Source organism: Halichoerus grypus, chromosome 5 (assembly GCF_964656455.1).
Source record: "Halichoerus grypus chromosome 5, mHalGry1.hap1.1, whole genome shotgun sequence".
Classification (NCBI taxonomy): Eukaryota; Metazoa; Chordata; class Mammalia; order Carnivora; family Phocidae; genus Halichoerus; species Halichoerus grypus.
Window position 1 is genome coordinate 186713570 of NC_135716.1, and position 27614 is coordinate 186741183.

A 27614-nucleotide genomic window follows, 5' to 3' on the forward strand; every position below is an offset into this window, starting at 1 on the left:
GCAGAAGGCAGATGCTTAACAATCTGAGCCACCCAGGCGCCCCACATGACATCATTTCAAGACTGTTTCCCCAGATGAAATGGAAGAAAAATTTTGCTGTAGAAATGTTGAGTTTTTATAAATTTGCTTTTGGAATTATTTGGCTACAAACGACTCACAGACCACCAAGACCCAGGACCACCGGGAAGTCATCAAGCATCTCAGGGTTTTGTGCAAAGAAGAAAAATCTACTCTGTGAACTTTGTTCAGATGGATGAAGTCCTCCTAAATACTTTAGGGATGATGAAGACAGCACCATATTATGTTCTGAAGTAGGCATGTAAGTAAACACTAATTTCACTTTCGCTGCTTTCTTCCTGTACCTTTCACCTCCGGCCGGCCCTTGGCCAGCCCTGGCAGCTCACTGCTTTGCTCGCCTGCCCTGTGGAAGAGCCCAGGAAAAGCCCGGCCTGTGGGCACCTTCCACTGACCGGTCTAAAGGAGAAAATGTACTAATTTTAAATTACTGTAAAGAAAAATAAGTAAGAACTAAACGGCACTGTCGTCTTGAAGGAGCGGCCATTAGCCATAACCGTGCTCCTGAAAACTACGTGGGCAGGTACACGGCTGGAGAAGGCAGGCGGGGCAGGTGCGGCCCTCCGGGTGCGGGGCTCCAGGCGCCGCTCTACACCTCCGAGCCTCCGCTCGTGGCCTCGGGACCCAGGTGTGCTGGACGCTCCTAGGCTGCTAGTTCCAGCAGCCAGTACGCTCCCTTCGTCTTTCTCTTCTAAAGTTGGCCTGGTTGGACTGGATTTGCTGTCCCTCGAGATCAAAACCTGCGTGGCGGCCCCCAGGGGAATTAGAGGCCAGCGCCTCCTCAGACTAGCGGGGCCCGCCCAGAACACACCCCCCAACCTGGGCCGCGGTGGGACCGCCCGGCAATGCGCGGGGGTCGCTGTCGCCCGGCCCACCCCCCAACCTGGGCTGCGGTGGGACGGCCAGGGCAATGGGCGGGGGTCGCTGTCGCCCGGCACACCTCCCCGTCTGGGCCGCGGTGGGACGGCCCGGGCAATGGGCGGGGGTCGCTGTCGCCCGGCACACCCCCCAACCTGGGCCGCGGTGGGACGGCCAGGGCAATGGGCGGGGGTCGCTGTCGCCCGGCACACCTCCCCGTCTGGGCCGCGGTGGGACGGCCCGGGCAATGGGCGGGGGTCGCTGTCGCCCGGCACACCCCCCAACCTGGGCCGCGGTGGGACGGCCAGGGCAATGGGCGGGGGTCGCTGTCGCCCGGCACACCTCCCCGTCTGGGCCGCGGTGGGACGGCCCGGGCAATGGGCGGGGGTCGCTGTCGCCCGGCACACCCCCCAACCTGGGCCGCGGTGGGACGGCCAGGGCAATGGGCGGGGGTCGCTGTCGCCCGGCACACCTCCCCGTCTGGGCCGCGGTGGGACGGCCCGGGCAATGGGCGGGGGTCGCTGTCGCCCGGCACACCCCCCAACCTGGGCCGCGGTGGGACGGCCAGGGCAATGGGCGGGGGTCGCTGTCGCCCGGCACACCTCCCCGTCTGGGCCGCGGTGGGACGGCCCGGGCAATGGGCGGGGGTCGCTGTCGCCCGGCCCACCCCCCAACCTGGGCTGCGGTGGGACGGCCCGGGCAATGGGCGGGGGTCGCTGTCGCCCGGCACACCTCCCCGTCTGGGCCGCGGTGGGACGGCCAGGGCAATGCGCGGGGGTCGCTGTCGCCCGGCCCACCCCCCAACCTGGGCTGCGGTAGGACGGCCCGGGCAATGGACGGGGGACGCTGTGGCCCGGCCCACCCCCCAACCTGGGCCGCGCTGGGACGGCCCGGGGGCACCGTCGCCAAAGCAGCAGGCCCGCTCCCATTTCCGGCGTGGCCGCAGGAAAGCCCTGGTGCCCAGGACTCGGAGGAGCGGGGCCGCAGGAGCCGCCGTCGGCTCCCGGCACGTCACTTCCGGCGCGTCGCTTCCGGCCGGCTGTGAGCACCTCCGCCGAGGCTCGGCCCGCCCCCCGGCCCGGCGGTCGCGTAGAGCGGGGCGGAGGGACGATGGCCGCCCCACGGTGAGGTGCTGCTCGCCTGGCCTCCGCTCCACCAGGGACGGAAGGGTCTTCTCGGGGCTTCCCGGCGCACGCGATGCGACCTCTCCTACACCTCAGCCTCGCGCAGAGCCCTCGGGGAGTCGGAGCCCGACCCCCAGGCCGCGTGCCGGACGCGCCCCGGCCAGCAGCGGTCGGCCCCGTTTGTTTCCCCGGAGGCCGCTCTCTCCGGCCCGCGGCCCGCAGCCCACCTTAAATGCCGCGCGCCCTTAAGGCCCCGACGTGGGGCGGGGTCGCCGGGTGTCGGGAAGGCGCCGCGCCCCCCACCCGCCCTGCTCTCCCCCTCGGGCCTCCCCAAAGTCGTGCTGCCCAGCTCCGAGTCCCGCTCGTGCGGACGGCCCTGAGGCGACCCTTGCCGCCGGCGCGGAGCCAGCCCCTGGGTGGGCGCCCTGTCCGCGGCTGCGAGCGGCCCGCGAGTCAGCGATGCTCGCACGCGGAGGCCCCGGGAGTCCTCCGCGCCCCCCGGATGCGCACGGAGACCCCGCACTGGCTATCGTCCCGCGGCCCTGCTGCGAGCGGTGGGTGGAGGGGCCGCGGCGTGGGGAAGGGGCCGCGGGCGAGCCCCGGGCCGGGCCCCCTGATCTCGCTGCAGAGCAGGGCCTCGGGCGCGCAACCCCGAGGCGCGGGGAGGCCGCTTTGGCCCCCGGAAGGCTCCCGCAGCCCTCTAGCTTCCCGGCTCACATCGGGAGAGAATCCTTGGTGCCACCTGTCTGGGTCATTTGTCTAAGGGTGCGTGGCCAATTTACCCGGAAACGCTGAATAAAACAAACGGTAGAGGTTGCCTCCGGTGGTCGCCTATCCCGCTCCGGACCTAAGCCCGGCCGGCCTGTTCCCGGCCCTCCTCCTACGAGAAGCCCCCTGGTCCACCCCCACGGCCTTTGCACTCGCCGTGCTGCCCGCATGCCCAGGCTGACCCCTCTTCTGAGAGGCCCCTCGCCTTTCGCCCGGTGGCCTTGGCGCGTGTTCTCCGCCTCGCCGGGTACGCCCTCTTCCACGCGCCTGCTCCTCCCACTTTTCTCCCCCGCCTCGCTGGTCCGAAGGCGCGGCCCGCGTGGGGCGCACCCGCGTCCGCCCTTCCTGGCTGCCGGGGCCCGGCGGGGGGGGTCAGCGCTGGGGGCGCGGGCCGTGTTCTCGGTCCCGGGGCTTCTTGCGTTGTGAGCCCCTGGACCCAGGCGCCCCCGAGGCGGGCACGACCCTGGAGCGGAACCAGGTAACCGACGCTGCATCCGCCCTGGGGCCTAAAGGCACGGTCGCCCAGGAATGTATTGCAATTGATGTCTTTCCTGCCTCGGGTTTTGGAAAGCGGTCCATTGCGTAGCGAGTGAGCTCCTGCCGAGTGTTGGTTTTAGCGGACTGTTAGTTTGCGAGCTGGGGCTCAGAGCTTCCTGCATTCCGGTCCTCAGATGACTTCTGCTGGGTTTGCTGGGCCTCGTGCAGCTAATGCCGTTGCAGTCACCCTGCTTCAGCCTTTGACGCATTGCCCACCGCTGCCGTAAAAGGGGGGGGGGGCTATTTAGAGGTGGATTCTTTGTTCAGTGGCTTTTTTTTTTTTTAAGTTTGGGTTTTTTTAATGGAGTGGGATGTACTTTACCAAAAGTATTTGAACTTGCGAGTAACATTTTAAAGCAGAATGAAAGCGTTTTTTTTTTTTTTAAAGATTTTATTTATTTGAGAGAGAGAGCACATGAGAGGGGGGAGGGTCAGAGGGAGAAGCAGACTCCCTGCTGAGCAGGGAGCCCGATGCGGGACTCGATCCCGGGACTCCAGGATCATGACCTGAGCCGAAGGCAGTCGCTTAACCAACTGAGCCACCCAGGCGCCCCAGAATGAAAGCGTATTAAACAGCATGGAAAGGGGCATTAAGAGCCGGAATAGAAAGGATTTTAGATGAAAGAAATCCTCTTTCAATGTAAACAAATTAGAAACAGGAGAGAAACAGACCAAGATTTTAATGAACGTGAGACTCTGCCTCCCAGAGTTGCCGGCAGCCCTAACCTGGCATAGATAGGCTCCTCGGGATCGTTTGTGCGTTTTAAATCCGAGCACATCGTGCAAAGGTCTTATAACTCTGCTCTCACTTAATCTATGACAAATATTTTTTTGTCAAAACTTTTCGGGCTACATTGTGTCACCTTGGTAATGGGCCAGCCTTTATTACACACATACTCCCTATTGGATACTCGGACAGTGTCCAGTTTCTCAGTCTTAAAAACGAAGCTACTGGTCTGTCCTGGTATGCACAGAGGTCCAGCAAGAACTTTGTTAAATTGTTTCTTTAGGATAGATTCCCAGAGATGGAATTTTTAATTATACTGTGTAAAACGTAGACTTCTAGTACATCTCATCTAAAATGCCCTGTTGACAATTTGAACCAATCTAGAGTTCCTTACCCAGTGTTTGAGAATATCTTGAGTTGTTTGTTCTAGAACAGGGATTCTTAACCTCAGGCTGTGAGCCTTGGAATTTAGGACTCTGCAAAATTGGCTGAGGAAACATCGACATCTTTATTTTCGTCAGCCTCCAGCTGAGCTTTTCTTCATGGTGGCAGAAGCAGCACCCATGGCTTCGTCTCCATTTTGGAGCCCAGGGAACCTTTCTGGCTGGCCCTGAGCCCCTCACTGCAGAGTTGAGCAGAGTCCTGACCCCTGTTTAGGACATGTTATGTAGTGGGGCGCTCAAACCAAGTCCAGATGTCCCATGTTTGTTTCTTGAGGTGTTACCACATCTCAGTAGACCTGGTTTCCTTTTAGTCCTGCAGGGGCACATTCTGAGGACAGCTCTGGGCAGGAGAGAAGTCAAGAGCTGCTCCCTGACCTACTCCATGCCGGTCAGAAAGGGTTACGGCTTAGTTCTTGTTCTTTGTGCTATAACCTGAGAGGGAGATAATTCGGACCTTTATCCCCAATGACCTGGGGGTGCCAGTGCTCCACCTTGTCTCCAAACTGCTGTTGGCTCTTAAAGCCAATTCTTGTCAGATTAAGGTTACTGACTTTTAGTTTTTGCAGGACAAGAATTGCTTCCCTCTGAAAGCTCCTTGAGTCAACGTGGTCTACGAAAGAACAGGCTGTGGAGACACGTGAGCTGGAGTCCAGGAAGGCATCTGTGACCCCACCGGGACTTTGGTGAGTGGGACCTTCTGAGCTCAGGACCAACTGACCAGCAGCTTTCGTGTGTCATGCCCAGCACAGCCGCTCAGGGTCTTCCCTGCATCCTGGCTGGAGTGGGATCTGTTCAGATTTAAACTCCAGGCTCACAACGGATGATAAACATGATTTTATTTCATCCATGTTGAGATCTTCGTTGTCACTCACCTCCTTTTGTGTATTGCTGTATGTTCCCTGTTTTTACTGCTTGATGTTACATCATGTGAACATTCCTGCCTGATGTGTTGGTTCTCCCAGGGACAGACAGCTGGGTTTCTGCTGTGGACGTTCTTACATGTGTCTTCTGGTGCACACGGGCAAGACTTTCTCTAGGGGACGGTCTCTAGGATGCAGTGGTTCGTGGGATCATGGGGAAGGTGGCCAAATGGTGATTTCCTAATTCTACCCTCCCTTTGACATCAGTCCATTGACTTTTTACTGTAAGCAAGAGATTTCTTCTCTTCTCCATTTATCACTGTGGATGTTTGGGTACTTACTTTGTTCAGTGAGTTCTGATCTTGTGCTATCATTATTCACTTTCTCTCTCACAGTGCCCCTAGATTTCTCCAGAGGGTGTTCCCTCGTGTACTTCTGTGTCCTTTAACCTGTCCTTTCAGTGTTTGAGCACTTCCTTTCTTTTGGCCCAACTAATGCCCCAGCCCTGAAATCAGCCATTTCTCCAAGGAGGCTGGTTCATTTCAGTGGAGAATGAGATTTAGAAACAAAGACCAGGACAGGGTGCTCACTGTGGCCGGGCCCTCAGTGGCCAGATTATGAAGCAGATACAGAGATGAGTGTATTGTGGGCAGGTGTGATGTGTGTGCTTCCATCTGTCCACACCTACGAGTGCTGATGCCTGATTCCTCCGCTCATCGCAACAGCGCAGTGCACCCCACCCTCCTCCTCTGCATCTGTGCTGTCTCCAGATGCACACCGTGGTCTCACTCCCAGGGGCCACAGAAGAGTCACTTACTGCTCAATCCTGACCCATGAGTCAATAAAAAAGCCCACCATTTAGAGTTCAGTGTTGAGGTTCTATTTGTTTTTAATCTGAGCACATATATTTTGCAAACTGTTCAGAAGGTACGTGGATGGGTTGTCTCCTCTCTTCAGCGTGACTATGTAATTTATTTGATTTGTGGTTTGGTTCACCTCTTCCCATTTGTATCGCACTTTAGAAATTGTGTTGATTTGGTTATTTTTGTTTTTTAACCATGTGGAACATTAATATAATTGCAGAAGTCATAACTGTCTGAACAGGTGCATTTGAGAACTGTTGTCACTCAGTTTCCCTCTCTGTGTTCCCTCCTCCCCCACCACCAAGCAGTCTCCTTGATTCCTTGATCTTGGGCTTATCCGCCCGCGTCTCTTGTTGCTCAGTGTGATTTTATTTATTTATTTATCTATTTTTAGTCTTCTCTAAATTTATTTATTTTTAGTCACCCAGAGTGGGGCTCAAACCCATGACCCCAAGACCAAGAGCTGCATGTTCCCCAACTAAGCCAGCCCGGTGCTCCTGCTTTCTATCTTTAAATAGCAGTTCTTCCCTGTTTTTCTCTGCTGGAACTTTCCTTATTATTATTTTCTCCACACCTGGGTTACTGTTTCTTTAATATTCTGATTTCACATCTCTTTGCTGCATTCCAGATAATTTCCTCAGATGTTTTCTTCGAATGCAGTAACTTATCAGCCCTGTCATTTCCGTGTAACCCATCGATGGAGTTGTTTTGTATTTCAAATTTTTCAAACTTTTCATTTTGAGGAACTTGTAGACTGACAGAAGGAATAACTATACCTGTATGCCCTTCCCCCAGCTCCCTCCACTGATGTCTTCCATGGTGCACTCCGCCAGTCTGGGGTCAACCCCACACTGCATTCAGTGGCCGTTTCCCCGTGGTCTTCGCCAGTCCTTGACTTTTGTGACCTGCGTACTTTTGGGTTTGTCTGACATGTTCTTTCAACTAGATTTGCAGTCATGTGTCCGTGGCACGAAATCCACAGCAGTGCCATGTTCTTCTTAGTGCATGGGATCAGGGCAAACAGGACGTCTCTCTGTAGTGTTTTCAACTTTGGTCGCTGGGTTGGGGTGATGTCCGCCAGTGTCTCGGTAAAGTCACGCCTCCCCTTTGTGATGAGTTGGCACCTGCAGGCAAGCGGTTTGGATGCAATCACATCCTTGTTTCAGCTCAGCAATCAGGTGACTCATCTCTGGACATTTATCCCTGATGGCGTCTTGGGCTTGTTCACCTGCATGACTGTCCTATCAACCTGCCACACTTGGGCCCTCCCTGGAGCTGCCAGGCAGCCGGTCCTCCCCCATCGGCCACCCCTCCCTCCTCAGATAATCTTTGATCTTTGACCCGCATCCATTGATCTTCAGATGCAAAGGTCTTCTGGCCTGAATTAAGCAAGATTTTCTTCAGAGCCGATTGCTTCTGGCACCAGCGGCTGTGGGTGTGGCTGGGAGCCGGACCCAGGTTCATGGCCCACCCGCCTCAAGCACCCCGGCTACTTTTTGGGGGGTCCTGTCCTGAGTTGGAGCTTCCTGGGAGCCTCTGGTGAGATTTTGCTTCTGCTGTCCCACTCTTGATTTCCAAGGGTCCTTGTCTGGTGGCATCTCCTTGTGGCCGGGTGCTTCAGCTCTCTGGTACCCCCCTTCCTGGGACCTGCTGCCTCCTGCTTTGCACTTCTTCCAGCCCCTTCCTCTGATTTCTCGTCTTAGTCTTCCCCCATCTTAATTCTCTGTCCAGGCCTCTCCTTGGGGCCCTGATTTCCATACTTAAGCTCTGTCCTTTGCCTGTTGAATTCTCCAGAGAAGAGCCATCTGGTCTCCCGCCGGGGGGGGGTGCAGCTGTCTGGCCGCCTGTGACCCTCAGTCCCCGCATTCCCTGCAGGCCAAGGCCTGTTTCAGCCCCCCAGCCTGGGCCCCTGGAACCCCGGGAGGATTCTTGAGTGCAGTCAGTCTCCTGGCCAAGCCCCTGGACATTCTTTTTTTTTTTTTTTAAGATTTTATTTATTTATTTGACAGAGAGAGACACAGCGAGAGAGGGAACACAAGCAGGGGGAGTGGGAGAGGGAGAAGCAGGCTTCCCGCGGAGCAGGGAGCCCGATGCGGGGCCTGATCCCAGGACCCTGGGATCAGGACCTGAGCCGAAGGCAGACGCCCAATGACTGAGCCAGCCAGGCGCCCTGCCCCTTGACATTCTTGCTTTCTTGCTTCTCTCCCTGACCTCCGTGGGTTTCTGTCTCACCAGACAAAAGCAGGCAAGCAGCCGGGCATCCCGGTGTGATTAGTGAGTCTTGACGTGAAGGACAGAGGCAGAGCCGGTCTGTTACGCCTTGGACTGCTCCAGACCTGATTTTCATATCTGGACTTGGTGTGGGAACCATGTGCACGTGGAGGGCTCCGGCCCCTCAGTCACCCTGCTGGACATGAGGCCCTGGGCCCGGTTGTCACATTGATTCATCACCGAGCTGGGTGGGCTGTCTGTGGAGATGTTGATGGTCACGAAAAGAGTGTGTGCTAGCAGGTGAGCGTGTCTTGGTGGCCTGAGCATCTGCCCTGGGATTCCGGGCCCTGTTGGGGGCATGGGGGATGGGAACACTGGTGTGTTGCCTGCTGGTCGGCGTGACTGGGCCTCTGGGTCCCCAGCACCTGTTGCACCCGGAAGCCTGGTGGCTGCCTCCGTGTGGGTGGAAGGAGGAAAAGTGCAGCCCCCCGGTGCAGAAAGAGAAAGCTCCTGGTCACCGAGGGGCAGATGGTGAGGGAGGCAACCCCCGGTTACTAGGAGAGGCCCTCACACTCTGAAGTCTGGTCCAAATGACTGGACAGCAGGCTGCAGGGAGCTAGGGAAGGGCAGGCAAGTTAGGTCTGCTAGAAGGTGCTGCCAGGCCTCCTTCCCGCCAGCTTGAAATCTGAATCCATCATAGGAAGGAAGATTTGGCTCTAACCGAATGGGCTCTGGCCTAAACAAGCATTGTCTGAGTAGATGCAGGGGCTTGGGAATGTCAGCTGAGGTCTGGGAGAACTGCTTCCCCATGCACTTGATGCTTCTCCACACGTCAATCTGAGCTTATGCAACAGTTTAGAAAATAGCATGATGCCTCCCTACACACACGCATGCACTTTGCAACGCCTTTGGTTTTTCCCCTGGGCCCCGTCCCTACCGAGTCCTCCACCCCTTGAACTGTGGCCTGAGTTCCCTGCTCCCCACTCTTTTTCAGAACTTTTTATATTTTTGTTTCGAAACAATATTGGGTGTTTTGGCACGTTTAACAGCCTTGTGGGGAACCATGTTGTATATTTCCTTCCACTTCCTGGTCTTGTCATTTCAGACCTCCAGCAGTTTTAACATTTCCCCATTGGCTTTTGGGCAGCGGCCCTGCATCTGACTGCTGTAGGCCTTGGCCCCATGATGTGCTATGATCTGTTCGTCCTTCAATAGACATTTAGGTTGTGTTTTTTTGTTTGTTTTTTTTTTTAAGATTTTATTTATTTATTTGACAGAGAGAGAGAGCACAAGCAGGGGGAGTGGAAGAGGGAGAAGCAGGCTTCCCACAGAGCAGGGAGCCTGATGTGGGGCTCGATCCCAGGACCCTGGGACCATGACCTGAGCTGAAGGCAGACCCTTAACAACTGAGCCACCCAGGCGCCCCTAAGTTGTGTTTTGCTACTAACAGAAATGCTAGGGGTGCCTGGGTGGCTCAGTCAGTTAAGCGTCCAACTCTTGATTTCAGCTCAGGTCATAACCTCGAGGTCCCGGGATCGAGTCCTGCATTGGACTCTGAGCTCTGCAGGGAGTCTGCTTTTCCCTCTCCCGCTGCCACTCCCCCACCTTGTGCTTGCGCTCTCTCTCTCTCAAATAAATGAATAAGTCTTTTTTAAAAAATGCTACGTTAACCCCCCATCTTTTGGAGATTTTTATGAGCATCACACACGGGTCCGCCCGGGATCACCTGTCGCTGCAGCCAGCCTCAGCCGCACGCCCTGTGGGTCTCTTACTGTTTCTTGTCACTTGCAGAGACACCAATTAGATCTGTGTGTGCTACTGGGTGTTTTCAGCCTGGGACCGTCAGTGACAGAAACTTGGGCTCCTCGGAGGGAGTGCTCCCCTCCCCCCCACGGTAGCTCTCTGCTTGGCCACACGTGAGAATCAGCCAAGGAGCTAAAAATTCTGGTGCTTGGGTTGCACCCACAATTTTCTGAGCCCACTGGTCTGTGCAGAGCTGGGCCCCTTTCTGTCGGCTTGTTTGAGCTCTGGGCGTGTGAACGTGCAACCAGCATCGAGGACCTCTGCTCAGGCCGGGGTGCTTCCCCATGTGACCCTGTAGGAGCAGAGCAGCCGGACATGGGGACACAGAGCTCGAGGGCGAGTGGTCAAGTGCAGGTCGGCAGTGTGCGTGGACGCCCCTGGCCAAGCAGTCACTTCCGAGCGCAGATCCGACAGAAACACATGAAAAGACGCTCACAGGACATTCCTAGTGGCACAGGGTGTGTTTGTTAGCAGAGGTGGTGTGTTCATTGGGGTTCAGGCATGAGAGCGGGACCATAGCTGTGTGGAGCCATGTGCATGGGCCCTCGTTTATTGAAAACCAACTTCTTGTTAAAGGTCTTTATACAAAGGGAATATACGTGCCATCGAATTGTGGTTTCTGGTTTCTTGAATCTCTGACCAGAAGCAGATGGGGAGCAGGGAGCATCTGGCCCTCGAAGCGCCTGGTCCTGGGGCTTCTCGGTGGGGGGGGGAACATGACATGGACTTTAAGGACAAGGAGAGTGAGGGTGGCCTAGAAGGTTGTGAGTTTCTCAGATGGAAGCCCAGTGGAAGGGGTGCTTGGCCTGCGAGGGGTCAGTTACCGACCAGCATGTTCTTCGCTGTATTTGTCGGTCCTGTGGGTACTTCCGGAGTGTCAGCCCCTTGCCCTGCAAACAGTTCAGCTTTGGAATCTCAGCAGTGGCTTCTGGGCACCTATGACCAACACTGACGGGGTCTCTGAGGAGCAGGCCCTGGTGGTGCTGGGGGCCTTGAACTTAGGATTTGGCCCTAATGGGGAGGCTTTCCTGAGGAGGCAGAGCCCACAGAGGCAGGGAGAGGCAAGGAGCCAGGATCTGGGGCCTGGGGACCCTTGGGGTGGGGATGCTCTCTCTGCTCTTAGGGACCCTGTGCCATAGGTCGGGGGTGTGGAACACAGACTCTCCACGTCCTCTCTGGCCTGGCCAGTCCTAGCTGCACGAGCACCTCATCACTCTGAACAGAACAGTGGGACTGGGCTGGGGAAGAGGAGGCTGAGCAGGGGCATTTTAGCAGAGCCCTGAACATTGAAGAGCTTATCCTCATGTGGGGGCAGTGGGAGCCCATGGAAAGGCCAGGCACACCCCATTGTGATCTGCAGTGCATTTTGGGGAGGCCACTCTGGTACATCCACGGGTGGGATGCATGTGGGCAGCCTGCTTGAGACGCGGGTGCTCGCTGGGGCCTGTGACGCTGAGCTCATGGTGGACAGAGGGAGGAGCACTGCGGGCCAAGGCGAGGTGGGGGGAGGACGGCCGAGTCTTGGTGCCACCCCTGCCTGGGGGCAGGACAGGAGCCAGCCTTCTGACATGGGGAAAGTCAAAGAGGATCCTTTGAGCCCTTGCCTGCAGGTGAGCAGGAGACCAGTGGGGTGGGCAGCCTGTGCTCCCGTGGGAGGTCCTTCTGGGGGTGCCAGGGTGCAGGGGGGAGCTGCCAAGCCCCAGCTGGTGGTGCAGCCAGTTTAGCCCCTGGATGCCTCCTGCTGCAAGCCCCAGGAGTTAGGGATGCAGTATGATGGACGTCCTTCTAGGTGTGTAGCTGACAAGAGGAAACCCCCAGGTGTCGGAAACTGAGGGAACAGGAAATCTGGTGCTCAGCCCGTCTGAGGCTGGCTGGGGACTCGGGTCTGATGTCACTGGGGAAGGAGGTGGGACCCTGGCCCTCCCGAGATGGGGCAGGCAGTTGTCCCTGGGACTCGGCTTAAAGCAGGAACTTGGAGAACTTGCCTGACTGCCCCAGGAGCAGCCAGGTCTGACAAAGCCTGTGATCCTAGGAGAGAGGACGGAGGCTCACTTGAGAAGCCGTGACCACAGGTCTGACGGCAGCAGGTGTGGGTTCCATATGCTGAGGGTTTGTCTAGAAAGTAGCATAAAATTGATCCTAGGCCAGTGACACCCTGGAGCATGTGACAGAGGCAGACCCCAAACCCTCACTCTGGAAGAAACCCCCAAGGCCCAGGGCGCACGGGGCCCCCCACACAGCAGGATCTGCTAGAGGTGTACACCGCACACAACCCCAAGGCCAGAGCCCGCTAGTACACAGAAAATCAGGGTGGGCTGCTGAGGTCTCAGGTAAGGAACGGTTGGAGAACGTAAGACAGAAGACGTAGGAAGGGAGGAAAGAACAAGACACTGGGGGTGCCTGGCTGGCTCAGTCAGGGGAGTGTGCAACTCCTGATCCTGGGGTCATGAGTTCGAGCCCCACGTTGGGTGTTGAGATTACTTTAAAAATTTTTTTAAGTTGAAAACAAAAAAGAACAATATGCTGTGAGAAAAACAGACCAATTTCAGGTGGAACCAAATAGAACATCCACAAATGAAAAATAGAGTGATTGTAATTTAAAATCCAGTGGACAGATGAAAAACCCAGCGTCTCTGGCAGATCAGTGCTCCTGCGAAGAACTGCTGGGAAAGCGGGATAAAATATCAACAGTCAGGTGCATGTGTACAGATAACAGCACCGAGACCCACTGGGCGGGCCAGGGTCACGGCCTCTCCTCGGGGACTTCGGCAGGTCCCAGATCGGGAGGAAGGTGCAGAGCCCCTGGCATGGCTTCAGGGGGAACAGCAGCCTGGACGGGGGCCTCCGGGGGTCTCTGTGCAGACAGTGGGCACGTGGGGAAGGACAGCTGTTGGAGCCTTTGGTTTTCAGTATGCTGGGGAGGGGAGACGGGGTCTGTAGAGGCTCCTGTCCTTGCACACAGATGTCCTGTCCTAGCACATAGACGCCCTGTCCTTGCACACAGATGTCCTGTCCTAGCACATAGACGCCCTGTCCTTGCACACAGACACCCTGTCCTTGCACGCAGACGCCCTGTCCTAGCACACAGATGCCCTGTCCTTGCACGCAGACGTCCTGTCCTTGCACACAGATGCCCTGTCCTTGCACACAGATGTCCTGTCCTTGCACATGGATGTGAAGATAAGGCCAGAATTCCATGTTTGCATTTTCACACTTACCTCAACTTGGTGGTTAAAACTTCTAAGGACATTAAAATGTTCACCATCAATAATGCAGGTTTTTTTTTTAACATTTCAGCCTGCACTCGCTAGGGAGAGGCGAGTCGTGGATGGCGCTCTCTGCTCCCTGCAGGCCTTCACCTGAGAGTCAGCCTGACCCATGCTGCACGCAGTCTTGAGGGGACAAGCATGTCGGCTTCAGCAAAACCCCTGGCTCTGGCAGAGCTGGCCCCCGGCCCCGAGGACAAGCCCAAGGGGAAGCCGCTCCTTGCCTGGGGCTCTCTCTTCGGCCCCCGCAGCGAGAAGGTTGTTTTCACCAGGAGCGAGGGAACCCCCGAGGAGAACGTGCTCACCATAACCATCACGGAGACCACCGTCATCGAGTCCGACCTGGGCGTGTGGAGCTCCCGGGCTCTGCTCTACCTCACACTGTGGTTCTTCTTCAGCTTCTGTACCCTCTTCCTCAACAAGTACATCCTGTCCTTGCTGGAAGGGGAGCCCAGCATGCTAGGTAACGCAGGTGCCCGGCCTTCTGGGGGTGAGGGCCAGGCCCCTCGCATCTGCAGACCAATGCTGGGTCCGTGTGAGAGGCACACGGAAGTGCCCACGGCCCCGGGGAAGGAGGGCACCGAGGGTTCGGGCTGTGAGCATGTCTGGGATGCAGAACAGCACGTCCTGCCTGCCTGCGCAGTGGAACGGAGGCGAGTCCCTCCTCTCCCTCCTCCAGGTGCTGTACAAATGCTGTCAACTACGTTCATTGGATGTGTGAAAATCCTGGTTCCTTGCTGTTTATATCAGCACAAAACCCGGCTTTCTTATCCACCCAATTTCCTCATGATCATGCTGTTTGTGGGTCTAATGAGGTAAGGGATCTGACGTTTTGGTTGAGTGTTGCATAAAATGTCTTGGCCATCACTAGGAGCGGGAGGCCAGCTGACTGACCCTGTAATTACGGGATCACAGGTGTGTTTTCAGTGCAAACTTTATGTAATCTGAGGGCTGTCTAGAATTTAGGACAACAAATGTATTGGTTTTGTGGATCTGAATGCAGTCAGAGTCTTTCTGGAACTGCCACGAATCTAAGAATGGTTTGAGAGGGACGCCCCTCCTCTCCCTGGGCTCGCCGGTCTGCACACACGGAGCAGCACTCTGCGTTTGGGGTCACGGGGCCCCTCCCTGCAGGGCCAGACCTCAGTCTTCATGGGGGAGGCCAGCAGGGCAGGGAGCGGGAGGAGGAGGGCAGCTGCAAGTGGACTTCTCCATCCCAATGACACTTTTGGCTTATTTTTAGGTTCGCAACAGTGGTTTTGGGTCTGGTCAGCCTGAAAAATGTGGCGGTTTCGTTTGCTGAGACAGTGAAGAGCTCTGCTCCCATTTTCACTGTGATCATGTCCCGGATGATCCTGGGGGAGTACACAGGTGAGGGGTCCTCTGGCCCCAGCGCCCCCTCCCCGCCCACCTGTGCCCCCTCCCCCGAGGTGGGGGCTCTCCCAGCAGTGGCGTGTGCTGGGGCTCACCTCTCGGAGGTGGACATTTTCACTTCTGTCCTAGAACATTCTCCGAGCAGTCACAGTGCCTCACGCACTCACTTCAGCAAGTGTTTCTTCGCCTCAGCTGAGCGCAGGGCTGTTCGGACATGTGCAGGCCTCGTGGTTGGTGGGGACACGGGAGCAGGCGAAAGAAGTAAAAAGCAAGTGAAGGAGAAGTCACTGGTCTCGGAAGGTGAGACCACCTTCCGTGTCACGCGAGGGGCTGCCTGGTGGTGGTCATGCGCTGGGTGCGCCCAGCAGTCTTGCCCAGGTCGGCCACCTCCCGCGTCCTTCCCGAGCTCGTCTGACAGCCTGCTCTTCACTGCTTCTCAGCTGCACGTCTCCGTCCTCCATAAGGCCCAGAAAGCTGATTTATTTACAGATCGCCAACCTTCAATGACAGCAGACTGTTTCCAACTCCACGTTACGCACATGTTCCTGTTTTTCCCACCAGCCTTTTCAAACGGAGCCCATCCAACATTGTTCCGTGAAAACGACCAGAGTGCGGAATAATGCATATACTGCGTAATCTCTCATCTAAGAGCAGTACCGATAGGTGTTTAGATACAGATACGCATTTGCTTCAACTAAGAAAATGACAGGAGCTTGAGGCGAGTGGTGGAGGGAGGAGAGCGCCGATTCGCAGCTGGACCCCTTCCCAGATGTGCCTCGGAACCACACACGTGTTTGAGGTGGTGGTAAGACGATCCAATCAGAGTGTAAACAGTAATCCCTAGAAATCACAAGCAACAGGAAACAAACGAAGCTGATTGCATATCAAGGGGGGGGGCTCAGCCACACTAAGTTTATTTCAGTGACTTGGAAACAGCATGGTTTGGCTTCCAGCTGTGGTGGCTAAGCTTGAGGTAGACCAGCTCTCTTGTTGAGAACAGTGAGAACATCTTGATAAAACTTAGCAAAAAGGATCTCTCGGGGAGAATGACCGAGGGGCCAGGATTCCAGAGCTGAGGGTCACCCGCTGCAGGGACCCCGATGTGTGGCTCCCTCCCCCCAGGGGCATCTGCTGATTCTCGAGCAGTGGCTGGGACTTGGGGCAGAGCAGCCTCGTGGGGCTGCAGGACTGAGGGCAAGTGGGGCCTGCCAGGGGGACACCCCAGCAAAGCCCTGGGCTCTCCCCCGGGACCCCAAGCATGCCCACGCCCGTGGATGCCTCCCAACAGCAAAAGCAAGTCCTTCCTAAGGGCGAGACGGCACTTGTGGCCTTGCGTTCTCCGGGTTTTCACATGTACAGTCTATCATCCAGCAGACATTTCTAGGAGGACTGGAGGCCAGGACCACATGCTAGAAAACTAAGGGCGCTGGCGGGCAGAGGCCCAACATGCCAGGTTCCCTTCCTCCAGCTCTCAGCCTGGCAACCGCATGGACCCGGGGGCTGCTCCTCGGTGTGCTGGGGGCTCACTAGTGACCGGAGTCTGGCCAGCACGGTCCTGTGCCGGGAGGTGGCCATCGTCTGCAACGGTCAGCATGGACCTCTCCCACGGAAGACTTCTTCCCTCATACTTTGAATTTCAAAGTAAATTAAATAGGATCTGAAATCGAAGCAACATGAGGCCCAATGTCCAGTTTCCAAAGTGAATGTGCTTTTCCATTCGCTCACCTTAAACTCTGTGGCAGGTTTGTTCCTTGGATTTCAGAACGAAGCAAAGAGAGCTGAGCACGTCGTTGGCAGTTTGTGGCAGGAGACTTGTTGAGCCAGGCGTCAAACTGACCCCACCTTTGGCTCCCCCTTTTGGACAGACTGGTCCGGAGACCGTTCGTCCACCCTCCTCATTCTCAAGCGAGAGTTTGTGTTACTGTGGTGCCTGGTAGGGCGGGACTTGGGGCTCAGGGCCCCAACCTTGTGCATCCTGCCCGCGGGCCCAGCAGACGCACCTCATGGAGAAAAGCCTCGTAAGGCCCCTGGCCTGGAAGAGGGTGGCGGGCTGGGTGCAGGCATGGACGTGGATGTGTTGTGTTTCCCTCCAGTGTAAAGAACCGGTAGCTGCTCATTTTTAAAGCGAAAGTGGAAGTTAGCAGCTTTCGTGAGGGGTATGAAAACGGCCTTGGCGCCCAGAAGAGATTTGGCAGTGGGCAGGCTGACCGCGGCATCTCTTCTGTATCTTTTGCCCTTTCCAGGGTTGCTGGTCAACCTCTCCCTCATCCCCGTCATGGGAGGCCTGGCACTGTGCACGGCCACAGAGATAAGCTTCAACGTCCTGGGGTTTTCGGCCGCGTTGTCCACCAACATCATGGACTGGTGAGTCAGGAAGAGCGTGGGGACACATGGTGTGATCAGGATGATGGATGTTTAAGTCCAGATTAGCTCAGAATTACATCCCATAATTCAAAGCTGGACACATCTGATGCTGCCTTTTCCGAAATACCAAACACCTTGTATCTCAATCAGGTAACCTTTTCTCAAAAAACAAGCCAGAGTTTGGCAACACGTGGTCTTGGTATGAAGAACACTCCTCGTAGGGACGTGGCTGGCTAATATGCCGGAGTGCCCGTGTGGGTTCATGCATCTACATTCAGCTAAGCAAAGGGGAAGAGGCCGTCCTGCACCTGGAACAAAGGGGCGGTTTCTGGTCTGTGCCCAGGGCCGGCACCGGGGAGGGGGCAGCCCGAGTCAGGTGCTGGCGGGAAAGCACCACATGGGAGGTTCCTTGTCCTGCAGCAGGAAGGGGACGGTTGTTGTGTTGCGGGCTGCCCTTGGATTAGCGCAGCCGCCCTGCATCTGGGCTGTGGTGTTGAGTCCACACTAGGCCCCGGCGGGCCCTGCTCTGTGAGAAGTACTGATTGCTTCTGGAAAAGAGAGGAGAAAGCCACACGGGAGTTTATCATTGCCTTTACTGTTAAAGTCGGACAGGTTCACCCTGAGGTTTTCGATACTAGGGCCAAGTAAACATTTAAAAGTCACCTGTAATTTCATTTCTGACATTTAGATGTATTTCTTTCCGGCTTTTTCCCTCTGTGTTTGTAGCTCCTAGAAATCTAATATGGCCTCATCATGCATTCGGTCTGGGTCTGGCTCTGCTCCCTCTGTGGTCCCGTGAGCGTCGCGTGCCGACACCAGGGGCTCTCAGAAGCCTGGGCCTTGTGACCGCCTCCTTGTGCGGCTCGCAGATGCCTGCGAATTAATGACTCTTTGTCTAGATGTGCAGGGAGCGTCTCCGTTGCAGTTTCTGACGTCATCAGGGTAAATTCCCACCAGAGACACAGAGCCTGAGAGTGTCTGGTTTCTAGTTCTGTAGTGGGAGCTTTGGTCTTACCTCGCCCTCAACTAAGTTTTTGCATCAGAACAAAATGAAACAAACCACTGCTTCCGGAGCCCAGAGGGCAGAGTCCCTAGTGGAAGTGGCAAGCCCTTTGGTTCCTGGGGAAGCTGGACGCTGTTTCATTTTCTTGTTGGCCACATGTGTTTCCCCTGTGGTTTGTCTGTTCCGTTTGGGAGTTTTGTCCATTATTTTTCCACTGGAGTCTTTGTGAGCTTAGACTGTGTTGTTCCCCCGCCCCACACAGTCAGCCCGCAGGTGCCCAGCCTGTGGCAGTTACTGACTTATGGGAACTCCTGGTTCAGGGCAGGGTTTTGTGCAGCACTTAGAGCAGGGACATTGGGATCCGGTGACCCCTAAGAGCTAGGTAACCTCAGGCACATTGCTCAATCTCTGAGTGCCTCAGTTTACCTTTCTGTAAAAGGGGCCAGTCATGGGGACCCCTCATAGCGGAGCGATGCCCAGGAATCCCCCGGCGTGGGCCCGCCGTGCGGGGGCCATCCCCGAGGGCTGCTGTCGTCGTCACTGCTTCGGAAGGATGCAGATGCTCGGTTCCTTTGAGGTCCATGCTGACCCCTTGTATCAACAGCTAACCTCTTCTTTTCTTTATTCTAGTTTGCAGAATGTTTTTTCAAAAAAGCTCCTCAGCGGGGACAAATACAGGTTCTCGTAAGTATCGTTAGCCCGTGAAACTCCCAATTTTGTAGGACTTCTTGCCCATTCGAAGGTTCAGAATCCCCTGTAGACCTGACGCTTTTCCCACTTTGGCTTATGTGGCTTTATTTATTTATTTATTTATAAGATTTTTATTTATTTATTTAACAGAGAGAGGGAGCACAAGTAGGCAGAGCGGCAGACAGGGAGAGGGAGAAACAGGCTCTCTGCCGAGGAGGGAGCCCGACACGGGGCTCGATCCCAGGACCCTGGGATCATGACGTGAGCCGAAGGCAGATGCTTAACGACTGAGCCACCCAGGCGCCCCATGTGGCTTTTAGAAGTACTTTGTGGAGGGGACGCCTGGCCAGCCCAGTCGGAAGAGCAGGCGACCCTTGATCTCGGTGTGGGTTCGAGCCCCATGTTGGGTGTAGAGATTACTTAAAAAAATAAATAAACTTTAAAAAATAAGTAAATAAGTAAAAATACTTTGTGGAAACTTGGAAGAAAAGCCCCACCTGTTTCCAGCTGCCTCACTGAAGCGGCTGAAGGGCCGGCGGGTTCACGGCTGCGGGTTGGCCGGCACTCAGACCCTCCCGTCGTGCCGCACAAAACGGACTCGGGCGCCGGCGCTCGGGGCGCGCTCGCTGGAGCCGCCCGCTTGAAAGCCGGCCTCTGGCGCGCACGGGGAGCGTCAGGCGCGTGTGTTGCCCCCGCAGGGCCGCAGAGCTGCAGTTCTACACCAGCGCCGCGGCCGTGGCCATGCTGGTCCCCGCCTGGATCTTCTTCATGGTGAGTTCAGGACGCCGCTGGGCGCCTGTGCCGTGGTTTCTCCGGTGACGGGCGAGTGGGACGATGTAACTCCCAGGCCGTGGGGTGGCTCCTTGCCGCGCTCACAACGTCAGCAGCGAGCGCGTGAGGAGAAGGGGGAGAAGGCCGGAAGCCAAACCTGGGACGGGGCTCTGTGCCCGTCGAGGCCAGTCTGTGGCTGTGGAGTGCCCTCAAGTTTGGGGGGAGTCTTTAGGCTTGCTTATTTTATTAGTGTTTTAAAGTAACGTGCCCTCTTGGAGCAAGCAACAGGGCAGGAGTGTATACACCAGAGAGCAGGTCTCTCCCCTGATCCCCCTGACCCACTCCTCCAAAGCCCCTTTCCAGACCTGTCTGCACGGCTAGACTCGTACTCAGACACACGTGTATGTGGCATGATTCCACCAGTCTCTTAAAAGCATGTGTTCGTGTCTGTGCAGACCTTTTTTTTTTAAACACAAATGGAACTGGGCTGTTCTGTCCTCTGCTTGTGCTCCGGGGTGTGACTGTGCCCTGACCCGGCCCCTTTGACAGACGCCTGACTGCCTGGCACATTTCACACGGAACAGAGAGTTTCACGTGTCGTGTCTTTAGCAGACGAGGGTGTTTCTCTAGGATACGTTCTTGGAATTGAAACGGTTGATTGAAAGACTGTGCATATCTAAAAATATTTTTATTGTGATAAAATGTACATAAACATAAAATTGATCATTCTACCCATTTTATTTTATTTTTTTTAAAGATTTATTTATTTATTTATTTGACAGGGAGAGAGATAGTGAGAGCAGGAACACAAGCAGGGGGAGTGGGAGAGGGAGAAGCAGGCTTCCCGCAGAGCAGGGAGCCCGATACGGGGCTCGATCCCAGGACCCCAGGACCATGACCTGAGCCGAAGGCAGACGCCTAACGACTGAGCCACCCAGGCGCCCCCATTCTACCCATTGTAAAGCGTCCGTCAGATACGTTCACGTGGTGGTCGGCCACCGTTGCCGGCCGTGCGCCGACTTCCATTATCTCGGACTGACGCTCTGTGCCCATGAAACAGGAACTCCCCACTTACCGCGTAGGGGGAGCGAGACTTTACCTCTCCCTGCTAGGGTCTCCGGCTGGGCGATTAACGGGGGACGAGCCCACAGACTGATTTAACCTAAGCTTTATGTGACACGGGAGCCTCATGAGGAAACTAAAGGAGGGGCGCAACCTGCGTGCGCACGTGCCAGGCTGAGCGGAGAGAGGTGCCTGTGGGAGAGTGGGCTGTGTGTGGGGTGGAGGCGGGTGAGTCCGCCTGACTCTCGGTCTCTGGTGACGAGCGTGTCTCATTCCTCCTGCTGTGTGGGCGACCTCCATGTGGGGCCCTTGTCTCCTGCTTCTCAGGAAGGAAAAGGGAGGTCCAGGCCCTTCTTGTTCCTGCTCTTTTTTAAGGGTCTTCCACCCAAAATAATCCTGATGCCAAAGCGGCATATTTGAGTTCTGAGCTACTTCACCCCTCCCTTAGCCCCTGGCACTTACACTGTACTTTCTGTCCGAATGGATCTGTCGACTCTAGGTCCCTCATGTAAGTGGAATCCTAGGGGATTTGTCCTTTGGGGATTGGCTTATGTCACTGAGCGTGGTGTCCTCAAGGTCCCTCCTGCTCTAGCAGGTGTTGGCACTTCTCCTTTCTAAGGCTGAGTCATAGTCCCTGTGTTGTTGGAGCACGTTGTCTGTCCATCCACCCACCGATGGACACCTGGGTAGCTTCCACATTTTCGCTCTGGCGGACAGTCCTGCTGTGAACCTGGGCGTGCACATAACGATTCAAGACACTACTCCCGGTTCTTTGGGGCATGTACCCAGAAGTGGGGTTGCTATTCCTGCAGTAATTGTCTCTTGAACTTGTTGAGGACCCACCAGACTTCCCGCAGCGGCTGCACCGTTGTACTCCCCCGCCAACAGTGCTCGAGGGCCCCACACCCTTGCCTGCCCCTGACCTTCCCGTTTCTGTGTTTGATGGTCACCGTCCTAATGGGTGTCAGGTGGTCTCCCGTTGGGCTGTTGGTTTGTATTTCCCGGATGGTCAGTGATGCTGAGCGCCTTCTTGTGGGCTTATTGGCCATGTGTATATGCACGTTCAGAATGTTGGTGGGTGCCGAGTGGTTGTCCCCAGAAGGCTGTTTTCAGAGCACTGCTCAGCATCAGTTTGTGGACCCGGATGACTGGGTACGTGACCCCACGCTTCTCTGAGGGTGAGCCGCGGAAGGAAGCTGGGCAGCAGCAGAGCGTCGTTCCTGTTCTGACCCACAGGACTTGCCGGTGATCGGCAGAAGTGGGAAGAGCTTCAGTTATAGCCAGGATGTCGTGTTGCTGCTGCTGATGGATGGCGTTCTGTTCCACCTGCAGAGCATCACGGCCTATGCCCTCATGGGCAAAATTTCCCCTGTGACGTTCAGGTAAGCACAGTAGCTTTCCGAGAGACAAAGTGTGCGTCCAGGTCATTTGCAGAGGAGCGGACTTTAAGCCAGTATTGTTATGAACGGTCTTTGTGCTTGTCAGATGTGAAGTGAGGGCCATGGCCACATGGTGTGACCGCCGGGCCGTGCTGTTTGGTGCCGTGTAAAATATGGCAAAGCACAGGACGTCCATCTCTAGGGAGACCCCACCTACACATTAGCATGGAAACTGGAGCAGTTGGAGTGTTTTTCTGTCTGGGACAGCATGTCAGGGGCACTGCGTGTGATGCTCGAATGTTCTGGGCTGTCCAGTGAGGGGGCCATGGGCACCTGACATGTGGTGAGTGCAGTTAGGAACAGAATTCTTTTCTTTTATGGTTTTATTTATTTACTTATTTATTTGAGAGAGAGAGAGTGTGTGAGCACAAGCAGAGGGAGTGGGAGAGGGCGAAGCAGGCTTCCCGCCGAGCAGGGAGCCCGATGCGGGGCTCGATCCCAGGACCCTGAGACCATGACCTGAGCCGAAGGCAGACGTTTAATGACTGAGCCACCCAGGCGCCCCCAAGGAAGGGAATTCTTAATTTTATCTAATTTTAAGCGATTTTAATTCGAATAGCCACACGTAGCCATAGCTCCCGTATCAGAGGCACCGCTGTGGAAACAGAGGCCTCACTGCCTTCTCTTCCTTCTGTAACTGGAAGAGTTTAATGGAAGCACCATTTCAAGACTGGAGAGTTTTCAGTAACAAGCAGAAAAGCATGAGCTCCTGTCGCCAGCAGCCTAGAAATCCACGTCCGCAGCTTTGGCCATGTCCTGTCATGTAAGTCAGTGGCCTGTTTTTTCGACCTCTGAGCTGGTGGCAGAGCAGGGGAATGGCCCTCAGCTGCGAAGTCCCCGCTGCACTTGCTAGAACCGCAGCGCCCCGAGGCCTCGCCGAGCCGCGCCAGCCTCTGTCTCCCCAGCGCCTCTCTGGGCGGCTCGTGCTCCTCCCTGCCCACGCCGTGGGGCCCAGCTCAGCGCGGCAGCCGTGTGCGGCGCCAGTCACGTGCCCTGACCTGTGACCTGTGCGGCCCTGTGGGAAAGGTCTGCAGGAATGTCAGCAACTGTCATGAGCTTCAGATTTGAAGCCGTGGTGGTCACGGTCTCTGTCACACATTCTGGTATCCATTTGGGGCCAGGAATTATTTCCAAATATCCCCGAAACTTTGTTTTTTAATGATTGTTAGTGATGATTCAAAAAAGGGCAAAAAGCAGAAAACCAATTCTTTTTACAGAAAATAGTGCTTTTTGTGTGTTTTATTCCTATCATAAGAGTGATACTTAATTCATTATAGGAACTTTGGAAAAGACAGAAAAGTACAAAAAGTAAAGCACGCGTAGTCCATGATCCCCAGACACAAGCACTGTGAAGGTTTCAGTGATTTTGCATGAACTTCCTTTTTACGGGGTCCTAGCCTTGCTCTCACAGAGCTGTTGTCACTGATTGGACGGTGTCCCCGGGGCCTCCCTGGGCGGCTCCCACTCGTCTCTGCCCGTGTCGGTCGGCCGTGGAGTAAAGGGCGCTCGGCCATCTGCACGGTTCTCCTGTTCTCCAACAGCACGCTGAGCTATGTAGGGGCAAATGTCATAATGTCTGTGATTTACTTAAAAATATTTCGGCCCCAGAAAAGGGTGAAGCCGATAAAGCAAAATGTTAATTTAGTCTAGACGATGGGAATATGGCTCTTCGTTATAACCTGTCTCTGCTTCTCTGACACCTTTGCTAATAAAAGAAAGGAGCAGGGAGCGGGCGAGGGAGCGCCCCGGGCCCGGCGGGCGGGCGGGCCGAACCCGGGCTGTAACCCCTGTCGTTGCAGTGTCGCCGGCACCGTGAAGCATGCCTTGTCCATTTGGCTCAGTGTTATAGTGTTCGGCAACAGAGTCACCAGCCTGTCGGCCGTCGGCACCATCCTCGTGACGGCCGGAGTCCTACTCTACAACAAAGCCAAGCAGCGTCAGCGGGAGGCCATGCAGAGCCTGGCTGCGGCCACCAGCCGGACACCAGAGGACGACACGGAGCCACTGACCCCCAAGGACCCCAGACCACACCACTGAGCTCTGGAAGCCTCGGCAGGTGCCCAGGGCCCCGAGGTGCTGCCCGTAGCGGCTGTCGTCCTCGCTGACGCGGACCCCTGGCCTCCTCGGGTCAGTGGGGTGATGTGCCGCCTTCCCTGCTCCTTTATTGGGTTTTCAGTGAAAACCACCAGGAACGGGTGTCAGCTTTCCTGGGTGGAGACCAGAGCCAGCTGCTGCTGAGCCTGTAATGTGACAACCCCCTCCTGCGGACCCTGTGCTGAGCGCAGGGGAGGGCGTCGGGACCCACACTGGCCTCTGCACGCCCTCACCAGCACGCAGGCCCGGCTGCAGTTAGGCCAGGCCCAGTTTCCCCGGGAGTGACAGCCACAGGTGCCAACGTGCCCGCTCAGCGTCCCGGGCCTGCACGCTCTGCCCTTCAGCCATCGGGGGCACTGCCATGCTGAGACAGAAGGCTGAGGCGCCCCTGCCTGGGCTGGAGGCCACAGCAGCCAAGTGACCACAGAGCTAGGAGAGAGTGGAAAGGGCACAGAAATAAGGGTTCCTGCTGCTGAGGGCGGGCTGTTGGGCCCTCACCTTCCTGCCCTTCCACCCACGGCGTCCTCCACACCCCAGAACTGCCAGCAGCTGGTACCGCTTAGGGAAAGGCCACTGGTGGAAGGGAAGGTGCCCCACCCCTTTCAGGATCTCTGCTGCACTAGCCGCCCCCCATCCTGAGGATCCCAACCCTCACCTGTGGCTGGCCTTCAGTCAGGGACCCCCGACGTGGTGATTGCTGGTCACAGGGGTGGAGGACAGACAGACATCTGTGGTGTTTAACTCAGGACAGGGATATACTGACATTCCCTTTTGTTTTCGGGTCCCCTGTGTGTAACACTGGCTGTTCTGAAGGGTTCCCTAGAGGTGCTCCTGCCATCACCCTGCTGGTCAGGGGCCGCACCATACCTTGTCTCGTGGGCAAGGATGCTAAGTGAATGAGTGAGCAGGGGGGCACTGGGAAGAACATTTGGTGTGTTCACAGTTTTTGTCACACTGCATTTACAATGACAGTGGAGTTTTTAAAGAAGGAAACAGGTGGCTTCTGGAAGGCATCCTGTATGACAGGTAATCCACACTGAACTCACAGCCTGGCTCGGCCTGGCTCTCGCCTCCGAGAGCAGACCGACCACCATGCTGGGTGTCTGAGCCCTTTGCTGGGTTCAGACTCCTGGCCTCTGCACTCTGCTCCTCATCTCACATCCTGGTGGAATTTCCGATCGGGGCACTGTCCGCTGCCAGCCAGGCTATAAGACCTCTCCATGGCGCCAAGCTCACGCGCTGCGACGTGTCACCTGCAGCCTGACTCGGAGGACATCGGCGTGACACGGCCATCTGAGGCCTGCCTGCCACGGCCGAGTGAAGTAGCCGACAGGAGGGCCTCGGGCGCTAAGGGCCCCCGCGTCTGAGTTCCCCTCCCTGTTGTTCAGGTCCTTGGCTCCCATCATCTCTTCACTGGTTTTCCAGTTGGCTTCTCAGCTGGAAAATAAAAAAATAGGCCCTCCTAGAGATCAAATCTCTCGGAAACAAAGAGCAATAATTATGTCTCATTAACTTCTTCCTACTTGAAAAAGTTTGCCATGATGATGGGTTAAAACAAGGCCTTTAAAAGTACAACCTTTTATCAATGCCCACATTTTCCACCAAAAACAAACAGAACAAAACAAAAAACTACAACCTTTTTATGAAGCTGACTTCAAAATTTTATGAAGCTGCGCCCGGAGGACAGGCAGGTGTGCGTTCTACTGCATGTCAAGCTCAGCTCCGCTGTGAAGATGTTTATCATGAGACTTTCCCCATTTCTGTCCCCTTTCCTCTCTGCTTCCTCCACAAACAACAGCGAAGGGGACGCGGAGGTGGCTGGGGCGGCAGGACGTGCATGCATCTGTGAGGACCAGCGTGAAAGCACGGCCTGCACAGCGCCCTGCCTCCCCCCTCAAGAATGTGGCCGCCATGACCAGCTCCTGACGGGCTGTGAGCAGAGAAGAGGACGCAGCTGTGGTCATCTTGCTGTAAGACGGTTTCATGTTGCCTTTCTCACGGACGTGGTCATCTGAGTGTAGCCAGATGGGCAGCGCCTGCTTCTGAGCCTCATGAGGGACCAACCACCCTGCACGTCACCTGTGCCCTGTCTCCACTCAAGTGGCTTTCTGCCGATTTTGTTTTTCCAAATTCTTGGATCAGAAACAAAATGAAGATTTTCCTAAATTATTAGCAAATGAGGTAATTTCCAACAAAGCTGCTTTTGAGACATTTTCTCAGAACACAAGCTGTGGCCAGCACTGCGCTGGCCCGGGGCTTACGTTCCTTCTTCCAGTGTCTCGTCTCCACCCTAAAGCATGTCCAGGACAGCCCTGCCAGGAGACAAAACCTGTGGTCTGTCTTGGCCATTTGTTGAATGAATGTACAGACATGTTTTTTATTAACTCTGTGTAGTGTTTTTACTAGTATGTTCTTATTGAACAATAGCAGACATGCTTGTATTAACGTTGACACTGGGTGTCACCACTTCCTTGGGTCAGTTCCTCCCATGTCCATGATTGTTGTCTGTGCCTTTGCAAAAAAAACACTTCAAACAGGTGTCAAGTCAGGTCATCTGCTTACCTACATCAATACTTAGAGATGTACGTATGTCTGGCTTTCAAGGAAACTTCCACTGAAGGGCATAAAAAGCTTTTTTTTTTTTTTTAATTCCAATAGTCATAATTTCCTCTATATCAGCATTAAAAAAATCTGCCCTGGAAAGCTTAGAATATCTTGCACAATCCAAAATGTGTCTTTAATTTGAGAAAAATACACATGGTGAATCAGAAACAGTCACACGCTGCACAAAGAACATTAGCCAAGTGCAGTCGTGCCCATAACCCACACTGGAAATGCTTTTCCCAGAACCAGTGGGTTCTGCCTGTGAATGGTCACTTGGACGGGATGGTAGGGATGACACATGCACCACATGGCTTTTTACATCTGTCTGGTGATGTGCTTTCCCAAGGCCTGCAAGTATTTTCACGGTTTCCCTGGGTTGGAAAAATAAAACAAGAATGTTACTGCAGATAGAAATCTTCTTTTCTTTTGCCTTTGACCAATGTTGTACTAAGGGCTTCATTCTTTCACAAAACCCATACATGCTCTGGTTGGGGCCTCTTCATCCCTTAGTTTATAAATAAGAATGCTGCCAGCTCCCCTGGTGAATCTGCCTGTTTCCCTCTCTCCTGGCTGAGGAGCCAAGAGCAGAGGTGAGGTTGTGCTGACCTCCCTGCGACTTGCGTCGAAAACCTTCGACTTTGCCATCTCTGAAGAATTTCTTCCAGTTTTCCTGAGGGT

At 55.4% G+C, this 27614-nt stretch overlaps 1 protein-coding gene across 13 annotated transcripts; it reads left to right on the plus strand.

Annotated features, from left to right (window-relative positions):
• On the plus strand, nucleotides 1-27350 carry SLC35E2B (solute carrier family 35 member E2B). Of its 13 annotated transcripts, none has more exons than XM_036089653.2 (11): nucleotides 1976-2057; nucleotides 5099-5215; nucleotides 7617-7794; nucleotides 13567-13998; nucleotides 14215-14350; nucleotides 14779-14906; nucleotides 17153-17273; nucleotides 18907-18960; nucleotides 19665-19737; nucleotides 22036-22181; nucleotides 24038-27350. In XM_036089653.2, exons 4-11 carry the CDS (start codon nucleotides 13677-13679, stop codon nucleotides 24273-24275), a joined length of 1218 nt encoding a protein of 405 aa, XP_035945546.1. In that variant the 5' UTR covers nucleotides 1976-2057; nucleotides 5099-5215; nucleotides 7617-7794; nucleotides 13567-13676; the 3' UTR covers nucleotides 24276-27350. The 13 variants fall into 13 exon arrangements, 12 of the variants coding, with proteins under 12 accessions (XP_077930037.1, XP_035945546.1, XP_035945542.1 ...); XR_004916496.2 differs by lacking the exons at nucleotides 1976-2057; nucleotides 7617-7794 and adding exons at nucleotides 2636-3303; nucleotides 22798-23001 and having other exon boundaries at nucleotides 24038-24171; XM_036089652.2 differs by lacking the exon at nucleotides 1976-2057 and adding an exon at nucleotides 2638-3303.
• The last annotated feature ends 264 nt before the right edge of the window (nucleotides 27351-27614 follow it).